The sequence below is a fragment of the Hydra viridissima genome, unplaced genomic scaffold (assembly GCF_058129835.1).
Source record: "Hydra viridissima isolate aposymbiotic clone 2 unplaced genomic scaffold, HvirCarnegie_v1 scaffold_1, whole genome shotgun sequence".
NCBI lineage: Eukaryota > Metazoa > Cnidaria > Hydrozoa > Anthoathecata > Hydridae > Hydra > Hydra viridissima.
In genome coordinates, this window is record NW_028324300.1 from 36,844,612 (window position 1) to 36,870,536 (window position 25,925).

The 25,925-nt window shown below is 31.5% G+C and overlaps 6 protein-coding genes and 1 pseudogene across 7 annotated transcripts; 6 read left to right on the top strand and 1 right to left on the bottom strand.

The window, feature by feature from the left end:
- The first annotated feature begins 601 nt into the window (after positions 1-601).
- On the top strand, positions 602-1,403 carry LOC149894773 (uncharacterized). Its single transcript, XM_090079630.1, has 2 exons — positions 602-877; positions 1,070-1,403. The coding sequence occupies exons 1-2, from the start codon at positions 861-863 to the stop codon at positions 1,401-1,403; spliced, it is 351 nt and encodes a 116-aa protein (XP_089935756.1). The 5' UTR covers positions 602-860.
- A 1,848-nt stretch (positions 1,404-3,251) lies between these two features.
- LOC149894774 (uncharacterized) lies at positions 3,252-5,831 on the bottom strand (annotated as a pseudogene). Its single transcript, XR_016446120.1, has 2 exons — positions 5,245-5,831; positions 3,252-5,143 (listed from the first exon to the last, which is right to left on the bottom strand). The product of XR_016446120.1 is annotated as an uncharacterized LOC149894774 (transcript).
- A 903-nt stretch (positions 5,832-6,734) lies between these two features.
- On the top strand, positions 6,735-9,276 carry LOC149894775 (uncharacterized). Its single transcript, XM_090079649.1, has 6 exons — positions 6,735-7,171; positions 7,272-7,341; positions 7,495-7,671; positions 7,787-7,948; positions 8,032-8,398; positions 9,081-9,276. The coding sequence occupies exons 1-6, from the start codon at positions 6,959-6,961 to the stop codon at positions 9,274-9,276; spliced, it is 1,185 nt and encodes a 394-aa protein (XP_089935775.1). The 5' UTR covers positions 6,735-6,958.
- A 1,944-nt stretch (positions 9,277-11,220) lies between these two features.
- Positions 11,221-12,287, top strand: LOC149894776 (uncharacterized). Its single transcript, XM_090079654.1, has 3 exons — positions 11,221-11,262; positions 11,643-11,997; positions 12,109-12,287. The coding sequence occupies exons 1-3, from the start codon at positions 11,221-11,223 to the stop codon at positions 12,285-12,287; spliced, it is 576 nt and encodes a 191-aa protein (XP_089935780.1).
- A 174-nt stretch (positions 12,288-12,461) lies between these two features.
- LOC149894777 (uncharacterized) lies at positions 12,462-18,452 on the top strand. Its single transcript, XM_090075224.1, has 10 exons — positions 12,462-12,658; positions 12,745-12,833; positions 15,581-15,747; positions 15,982-16,158; positions 16,338-16,587; positions 16,833-17,009; positions 17,203-17,384; positions 17,569-17,722; positions 17,844-17,953; positions 18,096-18,452. Exons 2-10 carry the CDS (start codon positions 12,746-12,748, stop codon positions 18,402-18,404), a joined length of 1,614 nt encoding a protein of 537 aa, XP_089931350.1. The 5' UTR covers positions 12,462-12,658; position 12,745; the 3' UTR covers positions 18,405-18,452.
- A 437-nt stretch (positions 18,453-18,889) lies between these two features.
- Positions 18,890-19,375, top strand: LOC149894778 (uncharacterized). Its single transcript, XM_090079664.1, has one exon. The coding sequence runs from the start codon at positions 18,890-18,892 to the stop codon at positions 19,373-19,375; it is 486 nt and encodes a 161-aa protein (XP_089935790.1).
- An 8-nt stretch (positions 19,376-19,383) lies between these two features.
- Positions 19,384-23,205, top strand: LOC149894779 (uncharacterized). Its single transcript, XM_090072378.1, has 2 exons — positions 19,384-22,111; positions 23,004-23,205. The coding sequence occupies exon 1, from the start codon at positions 20,277-20,279 to the stop codon at positions 20,727-20,729; it is 453 nt and encodes a 150-aa protein (XP_089928504.1). The 5' UTR covers positions 19,384-20,276; the 3' UTR covers positions 20,730-22,111; positions 23,004-23,205.
- The last annotated feature ends 2,720 nt before the right edge of the window (positions 23,206-25,925 follow it).

Here is a 25,925-nt window from a genome sequence, read left to right on the forward strand (position 1 = left end):
GGTAGTTGCATTAACGCTACGCGTGTCATGTTAGTAGAATCATCTCCTCCTGAGTCTTTAGTGAAACAAGCTATTGTTGATGATTTCCGTTTCTCTCAAAACATCGTTATTCCAAGGTGGTACATTAATCATTCTAATAATCCAGTTCTCACTGCTTCAATTTAGAGGTTTTAGGTTGACCTAAATGGTACTCAAGATGTTTCAAAAGATATCAATACTTTGGGTGGGCATGAGATATATTCCATTGAAAACAAAATAAAAAGCGTTCCTTTTTTGGATTTATACACTTTTTTAAATAATCGCTTTGCAAAAGAAATTTTAACTCAGTAGCGGATCATGCGTTTTTTGGTGTTTTAGATACCAAATTATAAACATAGAGTAAACTCCAAACATTTATATGTTTATACTAGTGTCAAAACAAGGAAGTTTTGTCAAAATATCAAAATATTTGGAGCCTGGGAACTAAAAAGCCCTTTAAATCTTGCCCCCTGCCCTAAAGTGGAGAGCAACAAGTTCATAATTTTTGTTATAAACTATTCTTAACTAAATTCATATTAATTTAAAAATTTCAAATTTTATGAAAAAATCTTTTATACACTGGCGAGCAAAAAAAAGTGAACAGCGACTGCTTACGCATAAAATGAAAGAGCTCTGGTCAGAAACTCATACAAGCTTGTTTATTTTTGTTCGTACTATCAAAGAATTTACGTTTATCTTTCAAAGAAAACATGAATAAACTTCTAAACATTAGATATGAATACAGTGAACGTTGTCAGCAAAATCTGTAGTTGATATTAGAGCGTGGGTGAAATAGGTCGTATTATCGCTATATTATTATTATAAAAAATAAAAGGAAAAAAATGTCTCCAAATAAAAGGTAATTTTTTTTTATTTTTATTTTGGTTATTATTTATGCCTCTAACTTATTTAAAATGAAAAATCCCCTTTAATTTTGATGTTATTGGATTCTTATGAAAAAAAAAATATTCATTTAGAATACATAGTTTATCATTAAATAAATATTTTCTTCATATATTACTCTAAAAATATTATCATTTTTCTTTCACAGAGGACCTCATTTAACAATGGAACAAAAAGGAATCATTGTTGGAATGAGTGCGTCCGGTAAATCGATACGCCAAATTATTCAAATTATGAAAGCTCAAGGTGTAAACATTAGTGTTGGTGGAGTTCACAAGATACTTTCATGTCAGAAAAACAATAAAACAACAGCTAGAAAAAAAGGTTCTGGCAGACCAAGAAAAATGACGGAAAGAGATTGTCACAAGTTAAAATTCAATGTTTTAAAAAATCGAAAAACCACTATGACGCATATCGCAGAAACTTTTACGTGTTCTGATGATAAAAAGGTTAGCCGATGGACAAGGATCGAGGCGTCTTAAAGATCAGGGGTTCAAAATACACCCATGTAAAAAAGTACCTCCTCTTACAGCACGCCATAAAAAGGCAAGGTTAGCTTGGGTAAAAAATAATAAAAACACAGACTGGACAAAAATATTATGGTCAGATGAATCACGATTTTGTTTGCATTCAGATCGTCCACAGATGTGCATTAGACGTAAGAACGAACAATTAAATCCAGATTCTATTCACCAAACGGTAAAGGGTAATCTTGGAATTATGGTTTGGGGTTGTTTTTCTGCCAAAGGTGTGGGCAGATTGCATAGAGTCGAAGATGGATTACGAATAAATTCCAAAGAATACATTAGTATTCTACAAAAATCTTTGCTGCCCACACTGGAAGAATTAGAAGAGGATGAAATTAAATTTCAACATGACAATGCTACTTGCCATACGTCTAAACAAGTTAAAAAATGGCTCAAGGATAACAATATCTTCCTTTTTGAAAATTGGCCTGCCCAAAGTCCAGACCTTAATCCCATTGAAAATTTGTGGGACTATATGGATAAAGAGGTCCATAAAAATAATATTTCATCTTTGGATGATCTTTGGGCAGCCATAAAACAAGTTTGGGTTACGATACCTGACCGTTTGATAGCAAATTTAATTGAGTCGATGCCGCGTCGATTAAATGAAGTGATGAAAAATGGTGGTGGCTACACAAAATATTAATTTTTTTTTTCAAAATGAGTCGTATATATGTGTATGTATATGTATTTAATATAAGGGTCATTCCATGCCAAGTGGTGCAAATTTTAATGAGGTCCCTCATGGACCATCTCAGATTTTATTGAAATTTTTTGATTTTGTACATATATATGTTAAAAGCATGTTTTGAAAATTTTAGATCAATATCTAATATGGTTCTTGAGAAAACGCTATTTAAGTAGTGGGCTATTTTGCATAAAATTTCACTCTACAAGAAAAAAGGGTTTTTTCATCATTTTTAACAGCCAATAACTTTTGAACAAGTTAGTTTTATACTTCAATTATTATAAGATAGCAAGTGTGCTGTGGATACTTTGAAAAAAGAAAAAAATATTATTTCTGGCATCTTAACTTTTTCCATAATGGCGGGCTAAAGTTGGTTTTTTTGTTTTAAGAATAAGTTTTTTTGTGATTTTAAAGACCTTAATCTTAAAAACTAGTTACAAAGTTAATACAAATCAAATTGCCTGCTGATCTACATGTGGTGCATAAACATTTTTAAAAAAATCAGTTGATTAAAGAGCTGCATTCAAAAGTTATAGGTCTCCAAAATGAGTCAGATCGAGATTTTCGTAAAATTGATCTGTGATGCAAAGCATCTGTTACCTAAGATGGCACTTTTTTTTTTTTATAAAATTTTTTATACGCATCAATTAAAGACTGTTAATTAATAAAAACCAAAAAAATTAATGGGCGCTTATTTATAACCCCCAAAAGGTAGTCTCTAAAAGTCAGGTAAATTTTCCATAAAATTCTGAAATTGACATAATAAATAAATGCATTGAATTATATAATGTTATTTATTATGAAATATCAATTAAAAAATATCAATGCTTAAAACCTTTTAATCCCTTTAGATAAAGAACTTTTAAATCCCAATAGATAAAGTCCCCTCCCCTCTGTCCCCTCCCCTCTTTATAATACAATAATTTTTTTAATGAAAAACAAACAAAATGTTTTTAAGAAAATAAACAAAAATAATTAAATTTACAAAAAGTTAAATTTCTCAAATAATAAAATAATCTCATTGATTTCTTTTAAGTCAATACTATAAAATCTTCTGAATTCTAAATTCTGCATGTAGAAAAATCCACATTAGTGCAAATAATATCAAATGAGACTCTTCTTATTTTTATTGAGGTAAGTGACATTGGGATAAAACTGTGGTGGTTTCGTGTCCCAGGTATTGTCGAACAAGAACGATATCTCTCTTCCAAATTGAAGTTTGTAGTATGTGTTTCTATTGAAACTTTGTCAACAAAAAAAAAAGATATTCCTTTGACGTGTTGAACACACCAGCTGTACATTTTGCTTGGTGTGTCAATAGGATCGTTTAGTGATTGTAGACTGGCTCGTGCAACAAGACGTTTCACTGTTCCACCAACACCATCACAAGGGCTTTTACCATGCGATGTTGCAAAAAAGTGCCACTCTGCAGTCATGTCAAAATCGTGTTTATGGTAGCATAAGTTGATAAGATTTTTGTAATTTTTATATTGTGATGCAGCTCCATCACTAAAATAGATAATGTGTTCAAATGTTTGTAATTGTTTAAGTTTATCAATAACATTACCGATAAAGCAATGAACAGCATCTGTTCCATGTTTCAGATGATCTGATATAACACAATAACTTTGACTATCAAGTTTTCCATCTTTTATAAAATACGCAACAAAGGGGTGCACAGTTGCTTGGCTGTTATTCCAGTGAAAACCTTGCACTGCATCCTGTATTAGAAAACTATAGTTTTCTGCAAAGTCAAGAAGAACCAAAGCTTGATTTTCTTTTAAATTAGTTTTCAAATGTTGGTAGTAAGTGGCTTGACTTTTTGATATAAAATGATGCACTCGTAAACTATCTAACTGTTCATAAACCTTTTCAATAAATTCATCTAAAGGTAGAGTTGCTGGTACTAAAGTACATTGGTAATTTGATTTTTGCCATTGATAAAAGTTAACTTCACTAATTTCTTTTTCTGTAAACAAAGTGTCAATGTAGTCTAACAAAACCTTTTTAGCAGGACATTTATCGCAGCTATGCAGCATACAATCTCTATTTTCAATGCTACAAACCATTAATTTTAATAAGATTTTGTAATCAGAAATTCCAGGAATTTTCTGTACAAGGAGCTTTACATTTTGATGGTACTGGCAAACATAAACTGCATGCAGACCAGAAGCACCACCCACAGGAATGCACCACTTGGGCCTTAGCTCACAAAATTTTGAAAATCCAACTTTAAGATAATTATATTTCTTTTTAAACTCAATATGTAGCTCTTTCATATTGACTAGAAGAAGGCGCTTTTGGATATGTTGCTTTTTACTATCTACTTTAACTGAAACAAACTCTTTTTTTCCTGGACAAACCCTTGAATATTCATCGCATTCGTAGAAATGAACAACCTCTGTAATTACATCTTCGCTTAGTTTTCTACCCGGTTTTGGAGAAGGTTTTGATAGTATTCCACTTTTTTTACTTAATTTTCTGGCTTGTACTACAGATCTTTTTGAAGTAAAAAAAAACTTCTGAGTTTTCTCTATTGACCAACTGTCTGGAGTGAGTGTAAGAAGTGTGATTTTTTCAGAATTTGACAATGTTTTTTCAAATTTTGACTTAATTTTAGTCATAATATTGTCTAAATCTGTGTTTGTTTTTTTCAAACATTTTTTTGAGGGTGATTCAATTTCACAAAGTGCAGCTATTTCTATACCTAGCACATTGGCAACAGCCTTTTGTGTATGAGCTCTTATGCTATCAATTTTACGCTTTCCATATGCAACTCTATCTTTTTTTGAAACAAGTTTTAGAGGTGAGCATCCAAAACTTGCAATACTTGAATTAAGATCTTCTTTTAATGTATGGTTGTCAACATAAATTTCTTTTTCTTGGAGTTCATTTTCTTTTGTATTATGTTTGCAATTCAGAACTTTTCTGCAACTAGTGCAAATTTTTTGACCAGGTATTAAACCAAAATCTTTGGCATATGAAAGACTGATAACTCTAAGAGAATCTAAAAAATAACGGAAATAATTATTAAATATTTTTTTTTTTATTTATTTAGTGTTATTAAGGTATTTTTATTAAATTAAGATATTAAATATTGAAACTTACTTTTCACATTTTTTGCGTGCTTGTTCAACGGATTACAACAATACCTGCGATGTTCATTCTCATACCTCGACAAGTAAACTTTCTCGTGATAGCTACAAATAAAATCTATGGGATTTATTTTGCTTCTCAAAGAAATAAGCTCTTGGTTTAGTTTAGACAGTTCTTGGTAGCGTTTACTTTTATTAGATAGATAGCACTGTTCATTTAATGCTTTACCAATACAGCAAGTAGAAAGCTCAGGCATATTACTTATTATTAATTAGTTCTAAAATACAACAATTTATTTGGTTTTATTAGTACTTTTTAGATTGACATACTAGTAATATAGAATTAAATGAAACAATAACTAAACTTTTAAAAAGTAATAATTTTTTATGGAAAATTTACCTGACTTTTAGAGACTACCTTTTGGGGGTTATAAATAAGCGCCCATTAATTTTTTTGGTTTTTATTAATTAACAGTCTTTAATTGATGCGTATAAAAAATTTTATAAAAAAAAAAAAGTGCCATCTTAGGTAACAGATGCTTTGCATCACAGATCAATTTTACGAAAATCTCGATCTGACTCATTTTGGAGACCTATAACTTTTGAATGCAGCTCTTTAATCAACTGATTTTTTTAAAAATGTTTATGCACCACATGTAGATCAGCAGGCAATTTGATTTGTATTAACTTTGTAACTAGATTTTAAGATTAAGGTCTTTAAAATCACAAAAAAACTTATTCTTAAAACAAAAAAACCAACTTTAGCCCGCCATTATGGAAAAAGTTAAGATGCCAGAAATAATATTTTTTTCTTTTTTCAAAGTATCCACAGCACACTTGCTATCTTATAATAATTGAAGTATAAAACTAACTTGTTCAAAAGTTATTGGCTGTTAAAAATGATGAAAAAACCCTTTTTTCTTGTAGAGTGAAATTTTATGCAAAATAGCCCACTACTTAAATAGCGTTTTCTCAAGAACCATATTAGATATTGATCTAAAATTTTCAAAACATGCTTTTAACATATATATGTACAAAATCAAAAAATTTCAATAAAATCTGAGATGGTCCGTAAGGGACCTTTGCACCACTTGGCATGGAATGACCCATAAGCGATATGTTATATTTTATGTATTATATTTTTAATTGATTAATAATACATAATTTACTGAAAAATTGTACTGTTCACTTTTTTTTGCTCGCCAGTGTAGTTCAAGAATTATGTCAATCTTAAAATTGTAACCCCCTCAAATTGAGGGGGGTTAAAACTTTAAATGGCCATCATTTTTAAACGCTATAAAATTATTGCACAAAATTTAAAATTTTTTATAAATAATGACCTTAGTTAAGAATAGTAAAAATTTTTTTTTTCTTACTCGTTGCTCCCACGTTTGGGGCAAGGGGGGCAAAAAATTAGGGTTGTTACTGTTCCCAGGCTCTAATTAACCCAATAATATGCAAAACATCCTTATTTGACATAAACATAAACATATAAACGTTTGGATTTTATCTTATGTTTGGAAGTTAGCTTTCTCAGACAAAACAAAAACACAGAATCCACCCTCTGTCTCAACTATATAAAAATGCCTTTGTTGTTATTTTTAGCTTTATTTTACACCTGAAAAGGTCTCTGCATTAGAACTGTTTGAAAATTTACTTTGCATTTAGATATTAATATAAAAATTATACTAAAGATTCATTAAAAAAACTCCCATTATTGTGTCGAAATGAGCTTAACAAGACAAAGGTTTCATAAAGAAAACAGGAATATAGTTTGTTTCTGCTGTCTAAATAAAGACGTAAAATGTCATAAATTAGAAAATAACCCAGCTCTACAAGAACTCATTATTCTATATGTGGATCCAGGCTTTTGTTTGGAAATCAATTCTCTACCATCTGGAGTTTGTTCAACTTGTAAAAAATGTCTTCATTTAAAAAAGGTTAAATAAAAGTTTGTCATTAATGCTAATGTATTGACGATATATGAAAATGTAAATATATATATAAACGTATATGAAATACTATATTAAAAAATTTTAGAATGAAGGGTATGTCTCTCAAAACATAGAAGATATGTGGAAGATTGGAAGAGTATTATTACGAAAACTAGGTAGGTTACAGGATACTAGTTTATGCACATGCCCAATTTGCTGTATTGCAAAAGAGAAAAGGAGTCATAGAAAAATCAATCTTTCTGAATTTATTGAAGATTTTGGTTATAAGCATAAGTCCTCAGATGTAAATAACACATCTTTTTGCACAGATTGCTGCCAAAAGGTAGGTAAAGGTATCAGACACCCTTGCACAAAATCTGAAATAGTGCAAAATCTACATAAGCTCATTCTTTCTCAAGACTCAAAAACCTCCCAACAAGTTATTTCCTCTGTACTAAAAAATATGCATAAAACATCTGAAAATAACGAATTAACTATAGCAACAGGTAAATGTGTATTTATATTTCTTTACCTATCTATATTTATTAATAATTTTATAAAATACATTTATATTAAAGTTAAACATTAGTGAATAGAACGTTTTTCATATATTTTTTGTAGGTGGTAAAGCCCTTCATGTTGCTCTCTACTCTGGAGATGTGCATAAACTTATTTTAGAAATATCTTCAGATACATTATTTAGTATAAAAAAGAAAATGGATCTTCCCATGTCAGCAATGGATTGTATAATGACTGAGATACGTAAAGATTTGGGTCGCGGAGGTAACAGTAATGCACATGAACTTTGTTTTGCATATATTCATATTACTTATATATTTATAAATTATTCTTATATTTTTTGCTAGGTATTGAACCTAATGCCTCAAAAATTATTAAGGACAAATCTTTCCAGTTAAATGAATTTTATAAAAACGTTTTATGCAGCTTTCAACAAACACACAACAAAGAAAAATACAAGGTTGTTGATAAAATTCAAAAAGATGTTGTATTTGTTCCTGAACCGTGGGAACTAATAAAAAAGATTTGTGAACACAGAAAACTTAACCCCTACAATTGCTTAATAAGAGTTGGTATTGATGGAGGTCAAGGCTCACTGAAAGTCATAATGAACATCTTCAACCCAGAAGAGCTACAATCAGAGAAAAGAAACATGAAAAATACAGGGGTCAATACAGTTCTTATTTTGGGTCTTGTACGTGGAGTACAAGAAAGGTCATTATTTATAAAAAATTTTAAATTTTGTGCAATAATTTTATAGCGTTTAAAAATGATGGCCATTTAAAGTTTTAACCCCCCTCAATTTGAGGGGGTTACAATTTTAAGATTGACATAATTCTTGAACTATAAAAGATTTTTTCATAAAATTTGAAATTTTTAAATTAATATGAATTTAGTTAAGAATAGTTTATAACAAAAATTATGAACTTGTTGCTCTCCACTTTAGGGCAGGGGGCAAGATTTAAAGGGCTTTTTAGTTCCCAGGCTCCAAATATTTTGATATTTTGACAAAACTTCCTTGTTTTGACACTAGTATAAACATATAAATGTTTGGAGTTTACTCTATGTTTATAATTTGGTATCTAAAACACCAAAAAACGCATGATCCGCTACTGAGTTAAAATTTCTTTTGCAAAGCGATTATTTAAAAAAGTGTATAAATCCAAAAAAGGAACGCTTTTTATTTTGTTTTCAATGGAATATATCTCATGCCCACCCAAAGTATTGATATCTTTTGAAACATCTTGAGTACCATTTAGGTCAACCTAAAACCTCTAAATTGAAGCAGTGATGGGTTTAGTGATACCAGTCTTAATGCTTAAGGCTGTTGTCTCTTTTTATTATATTCTTTTATTGATAAACAATACCACTGTTCACTAATTATCGCAAAATCTAGAATTGCTCAAGTTAAGAAAAGTACTATTACTCGTCTAGAATTAAGGGCTGCGTTGTTACTAGCAGAAACTATGTCTATTACTTTAAAAGAACTTTCTCCAATTTTTAATTTTAAAAGAGTTGTTTGCTGGACTGATTCTTCTATTGTTTTGCATAGGGCTGCCAATTCGAACTTTTTTTTAGAAGTTCGAACTTGAACATGTTCGAACTATTTGGGAAAAAAGTTCGAACATTTTCGAACTTTTTTTAATGTACTAAAACACGCAAAATGAAAGAGTACAAGTTAAAAACAACACCGTTTATTTATCTATTCATAAAACTGTTTATTTATAAAAACAAAACTGTTTATTATTGAGACCCGCTTCTCATTTTCACTACATTTAACTTGAAAAAATTGTCTATTTTAGAATAAACAACATCACTCAGTATTTTTAAGTGTTTGTTTTAAAAATGTTAATGCATCTAATGTATCATCCCGTAATGAGCTCCTTATTTTTTTAGCAAATAATCCTAGGCTAGAGAAAGCCCTTTCAGCCTGCACAGATGTCGGAGGAATAGTTTTAACAGCATTAAAAAGCATTTCTAAACTTTTGGGTCTTGATTTGCTGGCTTCAAAAAGAGCCATTTCCTTTTTAATGAGGTTAGATCCAAGTTCACCTTTGTCTACTGTCATTTGAAAATCAGATGTTTTAATGAAACATTTAAGTTCTTGAGCTAAAGTCAATTTCATGTCAGCATTTTTCATATCATCAGTTATATCATTGTTATTGACTTCTCCATCAACATCAGATTCTTCCTCGCTAGACTGGAATAATCTTTGAATAAGATTGGTAGCAAAATTTGCTATAGAGTTTCTTTTTATTTTATTCCCAAACTGATCATCTTGATTCAAAACATCTGGGTTTGATAAATATTTCATTAGATGTATTAACTTTATGTTTCTCCTTTCAACAATACTTTTTTCAAACTGCTGTTTTACAAGTTGACTAATTGGCGTGTTGGCTTCATCCAATTTATTCCAGATGAATTGAATTATAATTTCAGAAGACAATAAATCAGCATCACGTTTGGAAAGTGCTTCAATAGCTAGTTTGAGCGGCTTTAGGGCAACACAAAGGTTATTAACTTTATCAAGTTCGTTCTTAGAAAGAGGAAAATTGGTGTTTTTGCTAATTAAAGCTATTTTTTTCATCAAACTGGCTCCATCTGTAACAAAGGCAACAATATCTTTGTCTAAGTTTAAACCAAATGAATTAAGTTTTTTATTAATTAGTTCAATGGCTTTCGATGCTGGCATTGTGCCATGCACCCTTAACATTCCAAGAGATTGAAATCCTCCGTTATAATGAATATTCAAATGTATCTCCTGTTTTTAACTGATGTGTACTCGTCAAATGTTAGGCTAAATTTTCCATTTGTTAAAATGACTTTTTGTAATGAAGCAATTACTTGTTTCTTGATTGTTTCAAAGTATTTCATCACTAAATCGCGAACAGTTTGAAGACTTTTGGGCAAATTATATCCTTGAGCACGAAATGCTGATCGCAAAACTTGACTATTAGCAATGGTTGTAAAACTTATTCCATCAATAGCAGTCAATCTGCTCAAGATTTCAGGTAAAGTTTTAATCCCAGAACTAAAAAAGTTTTCAATTCTTGGTATTTTAGGAACATGACTAATTTCGAAAGCCTCAGAGGCCAAGGTATTACATTTAATAATGTCAATTTTATGTTTCGTTTTTAAGTGTCTTGTAATAGTGCTTGTTGTTGAGCCAGGAGTTTTTAATAAAACTTTACAAATTTTACATTTGGGTTGTTGCAGTTCTTGGGAAAATTCAAAATAATCCCAAACCTTTGATCTTCTGGATGTGCTAACGTCTTTGAAAGTGGCCATGTTTTATTTTTAATTAATGTTTTAATTTTTTAGGCATTTCTTCTGAAAGTTCGAACTTTTAAGCGAAAAAAGTTCGAACCTGAACATTAAAATTTTGGCGTAAAGTTCGAACGTTCGAACTTGAACATGTTCGAGCTAGCAGCCCTAGTTTTGCATTGGATTAATAACAGTAAAAAAAAGTTATCATCCCTTTATTCAAACACGTGTACTGAAAATTCGAAATACTTTTAACATTTCATACTGGAAATATGTTGACTCCGAAAGCAACCCAGCAGATATACTATCAAGAGGTACAACTCTAGCAAAATTACATAATTACAAGCTTTGGTTTAATGGACCTTCATTTTTACATAATGATCGTAAAGATTGGCCGAAATTTGAGTTAACAAGTCAACCTATGATTATGTTAGACGAATATCTAACCAATGTAATTACAAACGACATTCCTATTAATTTAGATATTATTGACATCAAAAGGTTTAACAACTATTTAAGTTTATTACGTACTACATCTTTAGTAATGAGATTCATAAAGAACCTAAGGAAGAAGAAAGCATAAGAAGAAGAATTAAATTTATCTACTTTAGAGTCGACAGAAATTGAAGCCGCGCTAAAAATTTGGATTCAATATACACAAAAAACTTTGGCAAATACAAAAAATTATAAACAGCTTCAATACGATCTAAATTTAAAAAATGTTGATGGTGTTATACGATGTTATGGACGACTAAAAAATGCACCGATTACGTCAGATATGAAACATCCTATCCTCTTACCGCGTGATTCAGAATTTACGGACTTAGTTATTTACTATCATCACTCATTAGTCATGCATAATGGAGTTAAAGAAACTCTAAACCAACTACGCAGTATGTTTTGGGTACCGAAAGCTAGAAATTATATTAAAAAACTTATTCGAAGATACCATTTGTGCAAGCGTTTCGAAGGACTACCTTACTCTTACCCTGAAGCCCCTCCTTTGCCTTTAAGCAGACTTAATGATGATCACGCCTTTAATTTTACAGGTGTTGACTACTCAGGCCTATTATACGTTAAGAATATTTTTGAGGGCAATAATTTATATAAAGTTTAGATTTTTTTAAATGCTTGCTGTTCTACACGCTCTTTGTTTTTAGATCTCGTTCCAGATTTTTCAGCTGAATCTTGTGTACGAAGTTTACAACGGTTTATAGCGAAACGAGGCGCGCCTACTAAAACCATTTCCGATAACGGCTCACAATATAAAAAAACTCAAGATTTCATTTCATCTCGTGGTATATCATGGCATTTCAACGCTGCCGCTGCGCCCTGGTGAATTGTTGCTTCGACCAAACGTTGCCTCCACAAAGTAATACACTCTAAAAAAAAATCCGTTAAAATATCAACAGAGTAACTCCGTTGACAGTAAATCCGTTAAACTCCGTTAAGTTTACGGATTAAATTGTAGCAAAATAAGGGAGTAAAACAACGGATAACACCGTTACCTATTAAATAACAGAATAACTTTGTTAAGTTAACGGAGTTCAGGCGTGTAAAAGAGTTCAGAATATTAATTTCTTTGAACACTTAATATTTTTTTGAAGCTTAAAACTTATTTAAAAAGTGTATTGAATTTTAATTAGTAAATATTATCTAAAAAGTGTATTGAATTTTAATTAGTAAATATTATTATAATGTGTGTTTAAGGTTAGTTATTTTCATTATTAATATCATTTCTTCATTACTAAGTTATATTACTTAATTGCATAATTTAATGTTTTATACATTTACAGAATGTGTGTGCTAATCAAAGTATGGTCTTCTGATCGAATTATTAAGAAGTTAGTTGCCATCAACAGTAGTGAAGATTTTGCTGCTAAAGGTGACAATGCTATAAAAGCATTTTAAAACAAATATGCAATGTTTTAAATGCTCAAATTATTTTGCAGATTTATTAAATCTTTTTTACCATTTTCGAAATTTTCATGGCTTAGCCACGAGAGGATCTGAATTACGCTGTATGTTTAATAACTGTCCAAGAGTATTCCTTAGCTTTAGTAAGTTAAAAAAGCATTTTGAGCACCATCATTTTGTTGTGCCAGATCAAACTTTAGGCTTCAACAATAATGGAAGTTGCAGTAACAACTTACGAAGTGAGTCACAGGAAGATGCATTTGACATAAATTTTCCAAGTGACCCACATGAAGATTGTAATAATGCCACAATTGTTAACTCTAGTTCTATAACAAGAGACAATATTGAAGAATCTGTTATGAAGTTTGTATCAGAAATAACTTCAAAACCAAACATCACTTTAGCTAAATCGCAGCTTATTATGGAAAATGTGTCTGGCCTACTAAATGACGTTGCTGTTTATGCTTCAAAGATAGTAGAAACTCTAGCAATTAAGTTGAAAGTAGCTCCAACTAATGAATTTGTTTTTGATGCGATAAATGATGTCAATAGTATGTTTAGTATTTTCAATAAAACTGACACTATATATAAAAGAAACAAATGGCTAAAAGAATGTGGGTACTATATTGAGGCAACAGAAATATCACTAGGTATACGTGAAGAGCAACAATACTCTATGGCATTGCAATCAATGCATTCTGTTTTAGTAGAGGACAAATGCTATATTGTGCCTATTGATATCCTACTTGCCAAGATATTGGAACAAGCTTCATCAAGGATTACTTTCCCACAGTGCACACCAAGTTCACTCCCAAAGAAAGTACAAGATTTTGTTGATACACATACTTTTTATCATTCCTTCAACGGCACCAAAAAACATTTTTGCTACACTTTTTTATTGATGCGTTTGAAGTAACAAATGTGCTTGGGAGCCATACACGTGTACATAAACTTGAAGCTTTATACATGATGATACGCAATATTGCTCCTGAGTATCAGTCTAAGACTGATAGCATTTTCTTAGTTGGTTTATGGTATGCACTAGATGCACACACAGATAAATACTCATACTATCCAATCCTTCATAGTGTTGTATCTTTATTGCAACAATTGGAAAGTGAACAGGGTGTTGTTGTCAAAGTTAATGGAGTGGAAGAAATTATTCATGCCGTTTTGATTTTATTTTCTGCTGATAATTTAGGAGCACACACTTTGTTTGGCTTCATGGAAAGCTTTAATGCAAAATACTTTTGCCGATTTTGCAAGTGTACACATGGTGAAATTCAAACTTCATTCAAGGCAGAAACCTTTGATAAGAGGACTCAAGCAGAATACGATATGTGTGTATCAGAAAGTAGAAGCAATAACTACAATGCTTCAGAATCTGGCATTAAGCATGGTTGTCCTTTCAATTGTTTGTCACAGTTTCACTGCATAGACCAGAGTGCAGTTGACTGCATGCATGATGTATTAGAAGGTGTTGTACCTTTAGAAATATGCCTTGTTTTGCAATCGCTGATAGATAAAAAATATTTTCTACTTGCAGATGTCAACAATGCAATCAATAATTATAACTATTCATTGGGTGACAAAAACAGCAAACACCCAGAAGTTAACTTAAAAAATATTCGCATTCAAGCTACTGAATCATGGTGTTTGATAAGAAATCTGCCTTTAATGATTGGAAACCTAATTCCAGAAGGTGATGCTCATTGGAGACTTTTACTGATGTTACTTGATTGCATGGATGCAATATTTGCTCCAACTATAACTGTTGGCCTCATTCGTCAGCTCGAGTTTAATTTGGAGGAACATCATGCCCAATTTAAAACCATATATCCTGATAAGAGACTTATTCCAAAACATCATTTTATGCTACATTATCCAGAATTTATGGTAAAGTATGGGCCTTTAAGCAGATACTGGTGTATGCGTTTTGAGGCAAAACACCGATTTGCTAAAGAGCTTACTTCTGTTGTTCGCAGTTTCAAAAACATTTGCAAAACTATTATGCATCGTAGTCAACTCAAACTAGCAAACACATTGTTTAGTGGGTCTTTGTATACAGAATATGTACAAATTGGCATATGTGATACAGTAATGGTAGGCAATTTACAATCAGCAGTATCGAATAGTTTGCTCACAGTTTTAAATGTGGACAATTGTGATGAAATATATGTTGCTCATTCAGTTAGGTTTGGCTGTTATGAAATCAAACCGGATTGTGTTTTCTGTCATGACATTGTGGAAAGTCATCCTCAATTTGGAGAGCTAAAGTGCATTGTTTCTCTAGCAAAACAAATATACTTTGTATTGTATCCATTTGAAACATTGAATTTTCATGAACATTTTCATTCTTTTGAAGTTAAAAAATCTAGCAATTCAAATAAACTGCTCGTTTTACATACAAATCAGCTCAAGGACCATCATCCATATAATGTCATATGTATTGCCAGAGAAGACGGCACATATGGACACTTTGTAAATCTGAGATACACAATTTTTTAGAATAAAAATTTAAATTAGAAGTATCGATTTTTTTTTCATTTAAGCATTACAAACTGAAAAATATATAAATCTTAACAATTATTAAATATGTATAATTGTTTAATTGTATATGAAGTTGGTACTGTGTATTCATATATATTTACTTTAGCTAGTCTGCATTTTTGTCGTGTATATAAAAAAATTAATGACTCTGTATTGTTTTTTCAGTGCGTTGCAAGTTTGGTTTGACATCAGATAAAGTTGTATGCTTTGTCTATGAAAATGATGGCACAGAGGTTGATGAAGTTGATTTTGAAATAATAAAGCATTTAGCGGAATCAAACACAATTCTTATTCTCCTCATAGATGGTCAGCAGTGGACCAATGCTAATTTGGTAAATTCATTTAAATTACAACTAAAGACGGCTATTCAGTAGCTGTCGTTAGTTGTAATATAAATGAATTTACCAAATACTGTTTACTGTACAAACACATTAGTAATGTGTAAATTGTTTATTAAATCTGTTTTTTATCATAAATTCTATGTAATATTTTGAAGTTGGCATTTATTTGTTTGTTTTAACTTTATCAACTGTTTTTATATATTAATTTTTTTTTTTTTAATACAGCCAATATCAAATTCACCATTAGTGTTGCCTTCGTTGCAGCCAAATCAAAGTACTTTACTTTCCAGTATTACGTTTTCAGAATCTAGTGTTCCTGTTAACAACAGCCATCTAATGAAAACTGCAAATGAGGCGTTCGTTTCAGCTAATTCGACTAAAGCCTTTCTTGCACAGCACCTTGTAATTAGAATACTTAAATGATTTTTACTTGCTTTTACATAGCTGCAATTTACTTGATTTTTAAGTAATAATTTTTGAAGTTATAACTTTACTTTACTTGCTTTTTTAGCAATAATAGTTTTCAAGATTTTGTGAACAGTAATTTTTTATGAACACCAATATCATATATAACTTTATAGAGTACTTGTCAATATACTGAAGAGGTTGATTCTGGGAAAGTTTCAATCTCTACTAGACAGCACATCATTCGAACTGTTGTGCACAAAATGATGAGTGTTTATGGAAATTATCCTGATCGGTATCAAAAGATTTCGGTGGCAGCAGTGCTAAGTGAGGCACTTGTACTTCCAGCATGTATTTTTTATGATTCTACTAATCATCATGGCTTCCTGGAGAGAGGATTGGAAAATGCTAGAAGAAAGTTACCTGGTGTTTATTAAAGTTATTTAAGTTAATTGATTATAAATTTTACTATAGATGCGTACCAACTTTTTTTTATATTACCAACTTGCATTGTATTTCCCTTGTTGTGTGTCATTGCGTTGTAATTTCTCCATTGTATGTCTCCATTGCAAATAATTCATTTTAGCAACTAAAAGTTTATTTGATTTATTGTCTTATTTTTGTCATACAAGTGGCTACATTTAATAACTTTATTTTCTTTTGTATACTAGGATCACAAAAAAAGTTTGTTTGGTCTCGTAAAAGGGGGCACAACTTAACTCGTTGCAATACAACTCAACTGGCAGATCCTGAACTTGCAGAACTGTCTCAACCAGCAGGTTCTTCAGTAGAACTTCAAAATCCTGAAGGTTGCCCCCGTGGATTCATGTCTTGCACATTATGTTTAGGTTATCTAATTTATCATTTTGTAAAGTTGTTGTAAAAACCTGTATTTTGGTATAAAAAACATATGTTGTAAAGACCTGTATTTTACTTATATAGGTCTTTCAAAATTAATCATACAGAGTTCTTTATAAACTTGTTTATAATTTTAATATCTATATTGTTGCTCTGTGTTTTTTATATTTAAATTAATTTTAGGAATGAGCAACCTCGATGAAATTGAAAAGCTTGATTCATTATCTTCTACTCGTGTAGAAGAAATTAAGGCTTCTACAAAGTCAACGTTTTGTTTTCGACAAAATTGGGTTCATTCATCAGATCAACCTTCATTATCCCGACTGATGCTTAAATTTCCGAAATTCAGGATTATTCCAGAGCTGGTATTTTGTTATCAATATTATCTATTATGTGACTCTTTTTATCAGATATTAATCTTTAGTGTATAATATTCATACTTTTTTTTTTTTTAAATGATTACAAAATAATTGTAAGGATTAATACAATTAAATTGATAAGATTATTAAATTTAGGCATTGTGTTTATTAGTAGCATGTTTATTTGTAGATTGATATGGAATTTCGTTTAAAATATTCTGACTGCATGGTTGATATCCTCAAAACCTTTAATCAGACTGTTTCAGACCCAATAATAAAATATGCTTTAATGTCAAATAGTGTTTACATCAAAGATGTGGCTGTAATGGCTTCTAAAAAACATGGTTTGCATTATTTTTATTAAAGATATTTTTTTTTTTTGTTCAAAAAATATTTTGCATGGAATTAACTTTTAGATATGTTTGGCACTTTGACGTTTTCTTTATATTTATATATTTGTTTTAGATTGGAAAGCTTATTATCCATGCAAACTTCTATGCTCACTTCTGCGACAAGGGGGGAAACTGAAACGTTCTGCTCCAGAAGTAGCCATGGAAATCATTCGGATATCCAGTGTAAAAAATATTTTTTTAGTTGATTTACATTGCACGTAAATTTAAAATTCAAAAAAGCAAAAAATTATAATTTATAAATGTATAAATAAAATTTATAATAATATTGTAACGGATATAACAATTAGTTTCATTGCAAATTTAGTCTGATCATGGATTACAAAATGTTGCAGAAAAGTTGGAGTCCCCTTATCCGGTGATATTATTACAGGGGGTCGAGGGAGAAAAAATTCTCTCCATAAAGATTGCAGCTGAAAAAACTTTGCTTGAAGCCGGCACATCTATCGTAGAAGGCATCGATCGTTTATTCAAGCTTTTTTGGTGCTTTAACATCGAATACCACCCGTCAACAATCATGTTTTGGCAGTTTCTGCAAGATATTTATGGGCTGCAGTATGGTTCAATGTCTAATGGAGTGGTTGAGCTGCGATCAACACTCGCTAAATATGTTTAATTTTAACTTAAATGTGTCTTTTACCATAATATACATGAAGATTTACAATTTTGTGTTATTTTTTATTTATTTCTACAAAAGGTTTTATTGCTGTTGATGCCATCTAAAACCCTAGCAATTAATTAACCGTCTAAACACCGTATAAATTATCTAGAACTGTTTTATTTCAGCAATTTCTCAAGATAAACAAAATAGTTTTTCATATATTACGGATTATTTTGTTACTTCAACAAATTATCCGTTAAACTTACGGATTAACTTGTAACTTGTAACGGATTGAAACCGTTAAATTATTACTCCGTTAAATTAACGGAGAACTCCGTTGGTGCTATATTGAGGGAGTAGTCCGTAATATACTCCGTTATTTTTCACGGGTTTTTTTTTAGAGTGTAGCAAATGCCCGCCTTACATACGAAGAACCTCTGACCATATTAGCCGAAGTTGAAGCCGTTACTAATAATCGCCCAATTACATTTACATACGAAATGCCTGGAGACACCCAATTAACACCGAATCACATGTTATATGGTAGAACAATGAAATTTAAAGCATTTAAGGAAGACCTAATAGAGTACAATTTAAATACACGTAGTAAATATATTGAGAGTGTACTAAATCATTATTGGAAGCGCTGGCGAGAAGGGTACATCACAGAGATAAAAGAACATCATAAGCATAGAAAAAGAAATGACACAAATCAAATTGCATTAAATGACTTTGTATTAATTCATGACCCAAATGCTAAACACGTTTTGTGGAAAACTGGAATAGTACAGAAATTAATCAAATCACATGACAAGCAAGTTCGAGCAGCAGAAGTTAGGTACGTTAATAATGAAAAACCAATTGTCATCGAACGACTTATAAACAAGCTATATTTATTGGAAGCCTCATATAAAACAATGGACGAAAAGGTTATTCAAGTGAAATTTTGCGATGAAAATGATATTGAACTTTTAGTTAAAAATTAATGTTGGGCGGGGAATGTTGCGCGCAATCGCGCAGTCATTCAAGCCTCTCACGCTTCCTTTTAGTTGTTATATAAAAACAAGCATTTTGTTACTTTTCTCTCTCTTACAAGAAATGAAGATCGTTCTAGCACGCCTACTTATAAACAGAAAATAAAATTCTTTACATCGCATACAAGTACTTCGACATATTGGTCCTTTTGTACCACATGTCTTTAGACAAGGTCAAAATGTTGAAATTCAAAATGAAGTAACTCGCGAATGGAGTCTAAGGGGTAAAATACTTAAATGTGTTGCCCCTAGATCGTATGAAGTAAAATTGAATGACAATGGACATATCCTTCGTCGAAATCAGGTTCATCTTAGAAAAGTGTATGCAATATCAGCTCCTTGTTTGAGTTGGGATAATACGGCAATAATGCGCAGAAGCAATCCTAATCTTCTGGTTGATGAATACAGTAGTAACGCAACGGTTTCACCTGATTTTGAGAATAAGAAAATGATAATTGCAAAAGAAAACAGATTAGTGGAAGATACAAGAGAAGAACAAATACGAGTATCCAGTCTTGGACGATTAATAAAGAATAAAGGCCACTGGATTAAGAGGAGTTATGAGTTATTGACATTTTTATTTGGATTATGTTTTATTAGGGACATGTGTCATATTTATATACATGGATAAATATACGGGCTGATCTTAGAGATCGGTGCCGGTCTTTTAAAAGAATATAGATAATAAACACAACAATGTTCCACGGAATGTTCCATTAAATATCCCCTCGTGTGAATCGCATATAAGGCAGCAATATTGTACAATGTGCCACGTACAACACTGAGAGACAGGCTCTCCGGAAAAGTTGTTGTTGGAGCAAAGCCAGGAAGAAAACCTACCCTACCATTTGCAATGGAAGAAAAACTTATCGATTATGCAAGCAATAGAGCAAAGTTAGGGGTAGGTTTTGGAAAGTCACAGTTCCTGAATTATGCTGGGAAACTTGCCACAAAGCATAAAGTTAACTTCAAGAACATACTTCGAAGCAACCAGTGGTGGAATTTAATTAAGCGCCGGCATGGGAATAAGTTTACTCTGCGACAACCTGAGGGTACAGCTTCAGTTCGACATCGATGCATGGATACAGGTAAAGTGTCAAAATATTTTATAGCTTTGAATGGCGTTATAGTGAAGAATGGTTTTCCCCTTAAACCAGAATCCATATGGAATATGGATGAAACTGGTCTACAACTTGATGTAAAACCAAGAAAAGTGGTAGCACGAAAAGGCACAAAAACCTCCATAATCGAACGAGTAGAATCTAGAGTCAGTCACTGTTATTGCATGTGTGAATGCACAGGGTAAGTTCATTCCACCTCAGGTTATAGTGAAGGGAAAGACATCCAGCTCTTTATTGGGTTTTAACACAGAGTCCGCGCCACCGGGAACAAATTGGAGCTGGTCCGATAGTGGTTGGACTAAACAGGGACTAGCAAAGCTATGGTTTACCAAGACATTTTTAGAAAACATTGGTCCACAACGTCCTCAGTTATTGATTCTGGATGGGCACGATTCTCACAACTTCATATAGCTTATTGATATTGCTATCCAGAACCAGATAGTTATAGTTGAAATACCTTCACACACATCAAACTGGCTTCAACCATGCGACCGCACCTTATTCAAGCCACTGAAAGATTATTATCGCTCTACAGCACAAGATCTGATGGGTCAGTTTCCAGGAATTATTACTTGTCGTTCAAATTTTGCAGGTATATTTGCTTCAACTTAGAAAAAAGCAATGACTCGTAGTAACATTACATCTGGGTTCAAGTCGTGTGGAATTTATCCATTTAATCCTCAGGCTATTCCTTGTGATGCATATTTGCCAAACTATCTACACCCAGTTGAGGATTTTCAGCTATTTCAACCGTTGATAACATTTCAATACCTGGTGCAGATAATGATCAAGGTGTTGCAAACGTTTTGCACAATGGTACCGGTGAATCATTGATTGACATAAACGAGAATGAAAACTTTTCTAAAACAGTTACAAAATTGTACAGAAGAAGATAACGCAATTCACAGTTTGCTACAAAGAAACGCTTTTATTTTAGAAGCAGAAATTGTTGTTTCTGATAAGCAGCTTTCATATTTGGTCAATCCAGTTGAAGTAAGAAATGTTGAACAGGATTAGAACTCGCAACCCTTGTATTACGAGTCCCATCCAGATCCGGGTCAGAATCTAGGGAGAGGTGAAAGTTCGCATTCACAAAAACCCCATGGTTTTTTACTTTTCTAGTTAAAATAGTGCAATTGAGCATACAAATTAACTAACGAGATTTAATCTCACCAACCTGTATATAACGTCACCCTAGATGAGTATAAGTTCTTTTTAAAAGGCACACAGTGGGCGACTTTATATCGACATGACGAGATTGAGTTCAAGTGTGGGCGAGATTCAGTGCTTTTGACACAAAGTACAGTTTTTAAAGGTAATGCCAAACACTTTTAGAAAGTCTACAATAGTCTGCATAGTTTGTAAATGAAAGACTAAGCTATCGAATGATGTATTGTGCAGCAGTGTAGGTCTGTTAAATGCCTTTCAACTGTTTTTTTAGTGGGGATGTGGATGAGGTTTGATTAAGTTACCCTACTGCCGTGCCAAAGACAATAAGCAATATTTAGATGGTTGTTTAACTTTAACAAAAGTGTATGATCTGTACAAGGTTACAGATGAAAATTCTGTACAAGGAAACATTTACAGAAAAGTCTTCAATGAGGAATATAATTTATCATTTTTTAAACCTAAGAAAGATAGATGTGATGAATGCGAAGAGTATAAAATCCTTGAACAACCATCAGAGAAAAGAAAATATCAGCAAGAATTGCACATCCAAAGAAAAATAGAAGGATTTGAGGAAAGAACGAAGGACCGATAGATTATTTATGGTGAAGTAGCTGTAGTTTTTAATCTTGAAAATGTTTTTTAATCTGCCAAAAGCTAATGTATCAAGCTTTTATAATTTTAGTAAACTTAATGTTTACAATTTAATTGGTCATTGTAATATTAACAAAAGGCTTTACAACAGCATATGGTCCGAATACTTAAGCGGGGGATCTGGCAAAGATTTTGCTAGTGCAGTTGTGAAAATATTAAAAGATATAGTATAAGACATTCCTTATATAAGTAAAATCATTCTGTGGTCGGACAGTTGCGTTCCACAAAATAAAGATTCAATAATGAGTTTAGCATTACTTAATTTTCTAAAGTCAGAAGACAGCGGCAAGATTGAAATTATAGAGCAAAAAGTTTTAGAGCCAGGACTCAGTAACTTACAAGAGATTGATGCAGCACACTGCTATAGAGCGTTACACTAAAAATTTAGAAATATACAGTCAAATCGGTCTGATAAGAGCATTAAAAAGCATGCCTACAAAATCATGTAATTTCAAAATCCTGCAGATGTTTATCACAGATTTTCTGGACTATCAAAAAGCAGCTACCTCTCTATTTTCTAAAATTCCTTACACGAAAATAAAACAAATTGTGTACAATAAAAATACAATTTTAAAAGTCAGTTTTGGAACATCTTTCAATGAAGACTTTAAATGTGTTAGAATTGGATATAAACGAAGTACAAGGAAACAAAAATCTACTGAAACACTGCAATTGCCAAAAGTTAGGGCCTTAAAAACTGAGCAATTTTCACTATCGGAAAATAAAAAGATAGATTTAGCCAAAATGCTGAAGTATATTCCCCATTAAATTGACAAACAATATTATGAATTGATTTTAAAAACTAAAAAACCCATAAAAAAAAAAAAAAAAAAAAAGAAAGAAGACTGCTTATAAGACTCTATAAAACCATAGTATTATAATTATAATACCACATGGTATTATAATTTTAATATAGTTCTTCAAACTGGTGATAACCTTTATGTTTGCTTAAAAGAATTATTTTTGAGTTTATTTTTCATTTTCTAAAATTGTTAAAGAAAGCAAGAATAAATATTATTTGTGATTTGTGTTGCTTTGTTCATTATCCTGAAATTTTGTTCAATATCCTATAAAATTCTAAAAGATTTTGTACTCAGTGCAGTTTTGTTAAATGTCCAAATACGATATGCTAATATCGTCCTAATTTTAGGTAAACAAGCTTTGTATTTCAATTTATCAATAATTTTAAAGTAAAGATAGTAAATTAAAATATCTATACTATCTTTAAATAAAGTTTAACCAACAATTTCTAAATTGGTCTGTTGAACAAACCAATTCTAGGGTGACGAGATGTTAGACCAACTATTCGATATTTTTTGTCTGTGTAAGTGTTTTAATAATGGTGTTCGAGAAAGGTCAGCTTGTTCATGTCCACTGCCAGAAAAAAATCCAATACTTGAATGGGAATTCTGGATAGATCAAAAAACGGTACGGGAGATGGTAATAGGAAAAGTAGACAAAGAAGAAACAATTAAGCTGCAGAAGAGAGAAAAAAGAGGAAGTAAAAATGCAATTTACCAATTACAGATAAGAAATTGAAGTTTGATAATGATATTGATCAAACTGAAACATCTTGTAGTGATAATGAACAGTCAAAGTCAGATGAAGAATTTTTGCCAATTGAGATGTCAAATGATAAAGTGATATCAAGTTATAAAGTGATGTCAAGTGATAATGAGATGTCAAGTGATGAAGAGATCAAGGTTTACAACACTAAACAATATCCTGAATTGTGTAAGGCCACGGATAGGTGTAAAATCAGTAACAGGGATGCTTGCCTAATAGCAAATGGCGTATTAGTACTAGTGGTGATGTTTTTATAAGACTTGCACGCATTATTCCTCACAATTGCAACCATTTATTGTATGTTGACAACTGGTTAAACATTATACCATTGCAAGTTTATATGTATGGTCAAGGCATACTTATGTTAGGAACTGTTCGTCAAAACCGATTAAAAAATTGCCCTTTACCAACGAAAAAAGAATTTAAAAAGCAAAAGCGTGGATATCATATTGAGCAACTGACTCATATTGAAGGAGTAAAGTTATCTTCTGTGTGTTGGTTTGATAATAAAATAGTGAATTTGTTGTCAAACTATGTTGGTAGCCAACCAACAAGTTCAGAGATTTTCAAAATCAGAAGGCAAAAAAATCCTGGTTTCATGTCCAAATGTAGTTCAAATTTATTATAAACACATGGGAGGTGTTGATTTACTTGACACTCTTTTGAGTTATTATCGAATCAAAGTTCGCTCAAAAAAATGGAACCATTGTATCTTTTTTCACTTCATTGACATGATTATTGTTAATACATGGATACTTTGGAATAAAGAAAATTGCAAAGTTCATTTAGTAAAATTTAAACTTATTGTAGCTGATTTCCTTTTATCAAATGGAAAAGATTTGTTACAAAAGCGTGGTCGTCCTTCCGAGCAATATTCTAGTGTTCCAGCAAAAAGAGGACCCAAATATCATATACCTCATATTTGTGTACAAACTGATGCTGCTGGACATCGGCCAATTGTAGGTAGTATTCGTTCTTACTGTAAACTTCATGGCTTCTCAGCGTTAACATATAATATGTGAAAAATGTAATGTTGGAATTTGTCTCAATAAAGAAAGGAATTGTTTTAAAATGTTTCATGCCTAATTATTTATCGCTCTCATGCATAATGTTTTGTTTATATAGTTATTTTTTTGAAATAAATTTTTCCTGTTAAGTTTTATAAAATTATGTTGTGCTATTTATGGATGCAGTATCATATATGATACAATTTTAAAAATCATAATAATCTTTATTTAGGAATAAGATTTTTTTTTACGTAAGTAAATTTTGTTTTGCTCCATAAAATCCTCATGAAAAAAATTTACTTAGCTTAAAAAAAAAAAAAAATCATGCAGAAAGGGGTTAAGAAAGATTTAAGCTCTTATCAGATATACCTTGTAAAAGCTTGCTTAGCTGTTCAGCAGGGACACATTGCTTGCGATCAAATATTTTTCCTCCAGACTGCTATGCCAGGAAATCTAAACCATGCAAGGTGGCTAACAAGGGCCAATCGTATTTTACGTTTGTATATATCTAAGGAAAATCCTTCAAAACCATTCCATAGAATTATAAAATTCATCGTAAATGTTCATGCATCATTATGGTTCAACATAAAGCGTCATTATTCCTGCCTTGAAGGAGTAAGAAAGTTCTTCTATCTTATTAAGCATTGCTATGAACTAGAGAAAGAAGAAACTCTTGAACCAGTGTTGCAAAATAACTGTTATTTTGCTCATCCTGAGAACATTCTTCTTGGAGGAGTTACAGATGAAAATGTATCAATTCGTCAGTTTTCGTGTGACAAAATAATTGACGCACGAGCTACATCACAAAGTGGCAAGATACGTGTTTTTGATAAACCAAGCATCAACCCAGCTAACAAAAAACGTTTAAGTACGTTCTTAGAAGTTAGAAACGTTCTTAGAACGTTCTTAGAACGTACCCGACGGTTTCTAACGTTCTACGAACGTTTCTTGAACGTTTTGTGTTAGTTGGGAAGCTTGATCCAGAAG

Bases quoted from the DNA above. Each gene is read 5' to 3' on its own strand.
- LOC149894775 (XM_090079649.1), top strand. From the start codon at position 6,959: ATGAGCTTAACAAGACAAAGGTTTCATAAAGAAAACAGGAATATAGTT. The intron at 7,342-7,494 runs GTAGGTTACAGG...CTTTTTGCACAG, and splicing joins AGTATTATTACGAAAACTAG to ATTGCTGCCAAAAGGTAGGT. The intron at 8,399-9,080 runs GTCATTATTTAT...CGCAAAATCTAG, and splicing joins GTACGTGGAGTACAAGAAAG to AATTGCTCAAGTTAAGAAAA.
- LOC149894776 (XM_090079654.1), top strand. From the start codon at position 11,221: ATGTTGACTCCGAAAGCAACCCAGCAGATATACTATCAAGAG. The intron at 11,263-11,642 runs GTACAACTCTAG...AATTATAAACAG, and splicing joins AGCAGATATACTATCAAGAG to CTTCAATACGATCTAAATTT. The intron at 11,998-12,108 runs GTGTTGACTACT...CTTTGTTTTTAG, and splicing joins TCACGCCTTTAATTTTACAG to ATCTCGTTCCAGATTTTTCA.
- LOC149894777 (XM_090075224.1), top strand. From the start codon at position 12,746: ATGTGTGTGCTAATCAAAGTATGGTCTTCTGATCGAATTATTAAGAAG. The intron at 16,588-16,832 runs GTGTTTATTAAA...TTTGTATACTAG, and splicing joins TGCTAGAAGAAAGTTACCTG to GATCACAAAAAAAGTTTGTT. The intron at 17,954-18,095 runs GTAAAAAATATT...TTGCAAATTTAG, and splicing joins AAATCATTCGGATATCCAGT to TCTGATCATGGATTACAAAA.
- LOC149894778 (XM_090079664.1), top strand. From the start codon at position 18,890: ATGCCTGGAGACACCCAATTAACACCGAATCACATGTTATATGGTAGA.
- LOC149894779 (XM_090072378.1), top strand. From the start codon at position 20,277: ATGGAAGAAAAACTTATCGATTATGCAAGCAATAGAGCAAAGTTAGGG.